At 46.0% G+C, this 7,129-nt stretch overlaps 1 protein-coding gene across 4 annotated transcripts in view; it reads right to left on the bottom strand.

Moving 5' to 3' along the window:
* Positions 1 to 2,856: 2,856 nt before the first annotated feature.
* Positions 2,857 to 7,129, bottom strand: part of ttc23 (tetratricopeptide repeat domain 23) — a 64,386-nt gene continuing 60,113 nt past the window's right edge. For 3 of the 4 annotated variants that reach the window (XM_070864973.1, XM_070864976.1, XM_070864974.1), the window contains one exon: positions 3,782 to 5,053. In XM_070864973.1, coding sequence (XP_070721074.1) covers positions 4,927 to 5,053 — 127 coding nt within the window. In that variant the 3' untranslated portion in view covers positions 3,782 to 4,926. Of the gene's footprint in view, positions 5,054 to 7,129 lie in introns of all 4 variants that reach the window. The other variant, XM_070864975.1, reaches the window with a different exon arrangement.

The raw sequence follows: 7,129 nt of genomic DNA, 5'->3' as shown, positions 1-7,129 counted from the left end.
GATGCTTTAATCAGTAACGTGCCACAGGAAGATCGGGGTAGATGCCAAGAGTTTTGCAAAGCTTCTGTTATGTAGAATAAGGAATGAGTGGGGTTTACAGAATAACCTGAATCACTTTTATGGTTGTAAAGACAGATAGAACTTGGATTTATACAGTGCATTCTACGACATCAGGATGTCCCAAAGCGCTTTACAGCCAGTGAAGTACTTTTGAAAGTGTAGTCACTGTTGTAATGTAGGAAATGCGGCAGCCAATTTGCGCACAGCAAGCTCCCACAAACAGCAATCTGATAATGACCCAGATAATTGCTTTTTTAGTCATGTTGGTTGAGGGATAAATATTGGCCATTATACCCGGGATAACTTTCCTGCTCTTCTTCGAATAGTGTCGTGGGATCTTTTATGGATACTTGAGCGGGTAGACGGGGCCTCGGTTTAATGTCTCATCCGAAAGACGGCACCTCCCGACAGTGCGGAGCTCCCTCAGCACTGCACTGGGAGTGTCAGCCTAGATTTTCTGACTCAAAGTGTAAAGTGTTGATGCGTGTCAGTCTGGTGTAGATGCTCTCCATGAGTGAATAGCCTCCTGACGCTGACGGGTCGTGAATCGATGGAATTCTCTGACCCAGAGAGCTGTGGAGGCTGGGTCATTGAATATATTTAAGGTGGAGATAGACAGATTTTTGAACGATATGGGAGTGAAGGGTTATGGGGAGCGGGCAGGGAATTGGAGCTGAGGCCAAGATCAGATCAGCCATGATCTTATTGAATGGCAGAGCAAGCTCGCGGGGCCAAATGGCCGACTCGTGCTCAGAATTCTTATGTTCTTATCATCAAAGCTCACACATGCAGAATCTTGGGAGAGGTACGAGAGGGTGACTGGTGCCTGTGGAACTGTACCCCAGTGCAAGTCACAACCTTTAAGGGAGAAAGAACTGTGGAACCTAGCCAATTAACCCCGACACAACAAACAGTGCCATCAGTTACTAATGACACATTTATCCTGGCACACGTGTTAACGTCAGAACGGAAAAATTACAAGTGATGCTTTTTGTTCTACGGAATATACCAGTGTTGCTTTTGTGGCTGGATACATTATAACGAGCCTTTTGCACCCGATCTTGAGCTTCATAGACTGCAGGTTGATAAGTACGCGTAGTGGTGAGAAAACCCAGCCACACTGATAGCTGCAAGCTCACGCAGGCTGCTAAGAGAATTGGGGATGAAATCCTCTGTTCTTCGGAGGTAAAGGTCACTACGAAGGAGATGATTAATGCAGGGTTACAGAATGGCTAAGCTGAAGGTGATAATTTAGGGCTGATGTACACGTTATAGCCAGAGTTATTCTCTGGCTAAATATATCACACTTTGCAGTTGTTTCCTGTATTCTTTTGTAAAATGTTTTAATTTAGCAGTAAAACACTTTTTCAAATTCTAGAATCCAGTTTTTTTTTAAACATTTAAATTGCTGCATTACATCCTCTTGTACTGCGCTCAGCTAAGACGTTAAACCTTCTCAGTGTTTCAGTTTCCACATATACCAGACTGATGCGATGAGAGTTTCCTCTCTCTGTGAGGCCATGAGATAATTTTGGTCATGTCTCCACTGCACAAAACTGCCCCAATTTGGCAATTTCACCCAGAGGGAGTTTCGGATGGCTGGTGGGTGAATTGCAAAGATTAGCAACTGGAGCAGGAGGGAATGCTCTTCTAAAGTGAGGCAGCTTGTTAAGTTACGAGGACAAGGAGCTTTGTTCCACATCTAACAGTGCTCTCTCTGACTAAAAAGAAAGACTTGCATTTATATAGCGCCTTTCACGACCACCAGACGTCTCAAAGCGCTTTACAGCCAATGAAGTGCTTTTTGGAGTGGAGTCGCTGTTGCGACGTGGGAAACGTGGCAGCCAATTTGCGCACAGCAAGATCCCACAGGCAGACTGGGGGGAGGGTTCGATGCCGAGATCCCATGGGGTAACTTCGAGCAGAGATCGTGAGAACCCCAGGTCTGTATGCTTGAAACGGGAACTGTCCCATTTCTCGGGATCAAATGGCCCAACGTACTGTGTACTTTTAAAATTCATTCAGCAAATATTGTGAATGAAGAAATTCCCTCCAATCTGTACCATTAAGAACAGAAGTAATAGGAGCAGGAGTTGGTCATTCTGCCCCTCGAGCCTGCTCCGCCATTCAATAAGATCATGGCTGGTCTTCGACCTCAACTCCACTTTCCTGCACTGTCCCCATATCCCTCGATTCCCTTAATATCCAAAAATCTAGCGATCACTGTCTTGAATATACTCAAACACTGAGCCTCCACAGCCCTCTGGGGCAGAGAATTCCAAAGATTCACCACCCTCTGAGTGAAGAAATTCCTCCTCATTTCAGTCCTAAATGGCTGAACCCTTATGGCAGGTATATCCTTCCTTAAGTAAGGATACCATGGCTTCATTGAATATTAAGCTATCGATGGAACAGAAAATGTGACTGTTTGGAAAGCTACAAACAGCACTCCTTCATACATGGGTTACGCTCCAGTATAACGTTGTGTTACTATGGAGACAGTGGCTTCAAAACATTTCAAATCTTCATAACCATATTTTGAAGTGCTCCAGCTGTATGTTCTTGAAATTCCCCACAACAGCAGCACCACGGAATTTGTAGGATGTTCTAATCCAGAACTTGGGGAAAGTTATATCAACAAATCAAGATTTAAAGTAGTTTCACTTACACCAGGCAGATAGGTGAGAATTTCACAGAGTATTCAATGAACCCACACCCACTGCACATTCAGCTTTACAGTCCCTGACTTTAAAGGGTAAGATGCAATACACAATAAACAGCCCCTAACCACATGTATAACATTCAATTATATTTTATTAAACGTACAAATATTGCAAAACAGCGAGGGTAAAATAAAGATCCAAATTGGGAGGTGATCCAGAAAAATTCCAGACAAAATTTCCCAACAAACACGATAACCAGATCTGAAAACTCAGCTGATGCAGGATACCAGAAATGCGAGGGTATATCTATCAGGATAGGATGGACAGGCAGGGTCTTTCTGCTCTTGAAAAGAGAAGGTTGAGGGGTGACCTAATCGAGGACTTTAAAATTATGAAATGTTTTAACAGAGTAGACACACAGAGAGAGTGTTTCCACTTGTGGGGAAGAGCATGTCTAGGGGCCATCGATATAAGATGGACTTCCGACAACTGCCGAGGTGCAACTCGTTAACGATGTTCGGAGACACTTGCCAGAAAGTGCAAGTGGCCACTTTGCCGGGCCGACTCGCTTGCCCAAGCGGGAAACCTTCAACCGCAGGCCCAGTAAGACGGCCGAATCCGACCTCATCCCGGCCTCAACCTTCAGCCCGGGTAGTCACCAAGAAATCCAATCGGAAATTCAGAAGAAACTTCTTTACCCAGAGAGCGGTGAGAATGTGGAACGCGCTGCCACAGGGAGGGGTTGAGGCGAATAGTATCGATGTATTTAAGGGGAGGCTGGACACGTAAAAGGGGGAGAAGGGAATAGAGGGTTATGCCGATAGATTTAGATGAGGAAAGACGGGAGGAGGCTCGAGTGGGGCATAAACGCTGGCATGGACTGGTTGGGTTGTATGGCCTGTTTCTGTGCCGTATCTCCTCTGTAAGTTAGGGGTCCACATTTGCGAAGTGCATACTTCATTCACTAAGTTGTGCACATTATTTGGCATCAAAGTAAAACAAAACTAAATGAAAAATAGAAGTTTGTAGCAAAACTATTAGCAATGTTTACAGAATTAACAAAATGTTGCTTACATCTCAACTCCACATTCATCATTGACAGTCTGCTTGGTCATTTCTTCATAACTATCTGAATTCCAACACGGGATGTCCTGTATAAGACAATAACATCTGCCTACAATGAAAACTGGTTTATATTACTTTTAGCGTAAATCTACAGGTTTTATTCTGAACTCATGTACAAAATACATCTCAGCAAGTATTATAAAAAGAAAGACTTGAATTACTATAGCGCCTTTCATAACCTCAGGGCGTCCCAAAGCGCTTTACAGCCAATGAAGTACTTTCGAATTGTAGTCACAGTTGTAATGTAGGAAACGCGACAGCTAATTACTGTTCCACAAACAGCAATGTGATAATGACCAGGTAATCGGCTTTTTTTTAGTGATGGTTGAGGGATAAATACTGGGCAGGACACTAGGGATAATAGAACATCACCTGGTGTCCAGATCAGGCAATTACAGTGTGACACGTTTACATAGATAGTTTACATTATAAATATGGACATGGGAATTTCTCACACAAAAAATTGATTAAGAAGTGTGACAAAAAATAAACAGGAAGTAAAGATTTGCAAACATTTGTGCACAGACGTAACCCTTTCAATGAAATGCAGATGCATGACAAGACTGAGCTTCAGGCACATTGTTGAGGCGATATATAGGGAACAGCACATTACATAAACCTATTATACTTAAACTCAGAGCAAAGGAGGAGAAATCCCACTCAAAATGATTAACAAAGCTAAAAATCTCAATAAAAACACTAAAAGGTAGCAATTCTCAACCACAGAATATACCAAGCATCCACCACCAACTCGTATTTAAGTAACAGCTTAAATGTAGTTAAATATCCCAAGGAGCTTCACAGGTGCCTTATCAGACACAATTCAGACACCAAGCCACATAAGGAGATATTAGGACAGGTGACCAAAAGAGGTAGGTTTTAAAGAACGTCTTAAAGGGGGAAGAGAGAGGCGGAGAGGTTTAGGGAGGGAATTCCAGAGCTTAGGGCCCAGGCAGCTGAAGGCACGGCCACTAATGGTCAAAACAATGGCCTCAAGAGTTGATTTGAGGGGAGTACGAGTGGGACCAGATGCTGAACTCCATTCTAACGCCCCAAGGCAACAGTCTGAATGCATCAGTCAGTCATAGACGTTTGCTTTTGTCCCTCCCATCGTACTGTGCTTTGGAACCACAGCACAAAATAGAGGTCTCTGCTTTAAGTCATCTGCTCCGGTCCTCCCTTCTGCCAGAGCCACGTCTGGAGACCTGCCAAAAAATACAAATAATAAATGGTTTAATGAAACACTCCCAACGTAAGCCAGAAATCTGCGTCAAAATGTCACGGGGAAAATTATATTTTTCCTGTCTATCTTTCTCCATTACTTCCCTGCAGGTGCTGACTCGGGCTGAGGTAGAGTGCCCCTGATGCCAACAGTCCTCCTGAAGCTCCCACAAATGGCTACCCATCACGTATATACAGTATCTGTGGCTCAGTGCACAGCACACTCGTCTCCGAGTCAGAAAGTTGTGGATTCAACACAAAAATCTAGGCTGACACTCCAGTTCAGTGCTGAGGGAGCGTCGCACTGTCGGAGGGGCAGTGCTGAGGGAGTGCTGCACTGTCGGAGGGGCAGTGCTGAGGGAGTGCTGCACTGTCGGAGAGGCAGTACTGAAGGAGTGCTGCATTGTTGGAGACACAGTACTGAGGGAGCCTCGCACTGTCGGAGGGGCATTACTGAGGGAGTGTCGCACTGTCGGAGGTGGCGTCTTTCGGATGAGACGTTAAACCGAGGCCCTGTCTGCTCTCTCAGGTGGATGTAAAAGATCCCATGGCACTATTTTGAAGAAGAGCAGGGGAGTTCTCCCCAGTGTCCTGGGCCAATATTTAACCCTCAATCAACATAACAAAAGCAGATTATCTGGTCATTATCACATTGCTGTGTGTGGGAGCTTGCTGTGCGCAAATTGGCTGCTGCGTTTCCCACATTACAACAGTGACTACACTTCAAAATTACTTCATTGGCTGTAAAGCACTTTGGGACGTCTGGTGGTCGTGAAAGGCGCTATATAAATGCCAGTCTTTCTTTCATGAGGGAGCGCTGGCAGGCTATTCTTCATGGGCGGCGTCACAGCCTGTTCTTACCTGACATCCACCTGCCCAGCATTTTATGCAGGAGTAATTGGGACCTGGCGGATTTCCTCGCCCACAAGATCTGAACCCAACCTTAGTACTCCAGCTACTACTACATCCAACTGGGATTAGGCACCAAATCTATAACCTGTATAACTTATCTGGCAGTGCCTTTACCAGATGAGCCACTGGGGCAGCCAATAACCCCTGGTGCTTAATATTTTCGCCTTGATCATACGAGGCTAACTATAGAACTTTGAACAATGGCAGGAGTCACGAGAGCCCAAGAGCAAGGGATGCGATTTCTCACAGGAACAAAACTTGTTCCAAGGTCATCAGGAAGTAATTCGGAAAACTTTACTCAGGTCTGAATCTCCTGGAAAAATTCTGATAAAAGCTGTGGAATAAGAACACCAGAGTTCTGGAAAATCAGCAGCTTGGACAAGTTCACACATCAATGGCAAAGGTTGTAGGAAATCAATCAATTGAATCTCTGGGAAGGATTTTGCTAGTATCAGAATTTGCCCTATGAATGCCCGGCTTTTGTCCCACTCCAGAGACTTCACCATAAAATCTATTCTGACACTCCATGAGGGAGTGCCGCACTGCCGGAGGGCAGTGCTGAGGGAACGCCGCACTGTCGGAGGGTCAGTGCTGAGGGAGTGCCGCACTGTCGGAGGGCAGTGCTGAGGGAGCGCCGCACTGTCGGAGGGGCAGGGCTGAGGGAGTGCCGCACTGTCGGAGGGCAGTGCTGAGGGAACGCCGCACTGTCGGAGGGTCAGTGCTGAGGGAGTGCCGCACTGTCGGAGGGCAGTGCTGAGGGAACGCCGCACTGTTGGAGGGGCAGTAAAGAGGGAGTGCTGCACTGTCGGAGGGGCAGTGCTGAGGGAGCGCCGCACTGTCGGAGGGGCAGTACTGAGGGAGCGTCGGAGGGGCAGTACTGAGGGAGCGCTGCACTGTCGGAGGTACCAGCTTTCGGTTGAGATGTTAAACCGAGGCCCCGTCTGCCCTCTCAGGTGGACGTAAAAGATCCCATGTCATTATATCGAAGAAGAGCAGGGGAGTTATACCCGGTGTCCTGGGCCAATATTTTTTTCCTCATCCATTGTCACTAAAAAGATTATCTGGCCTTTTTACATTCCTGGGATGTGGCGTCGCTGGCAAGGCCGGCATTTATTGCCCATCCCTAATTGCCCCTTGAGAAGGTGGTG

The sequence above is a fragment of the Pristiophorus japonicus genome, chromosome 21, assembly GCF_044704955.1.
Source record: "Pristiophorus japonicus isolate sPriJap1 chromosome 21, sPriJap1.hap1, whole genome shotgun sequence".
Lineage (NCBI taxonomy): Eukaryota > Metazoa > Chordata > Chondrichthyes > Pristiophoridae > Pristiophorus > Pristiophorus japonicus.
This window is presented reverse-complemented; position numbering and strand designations above follow the sequence as displayed.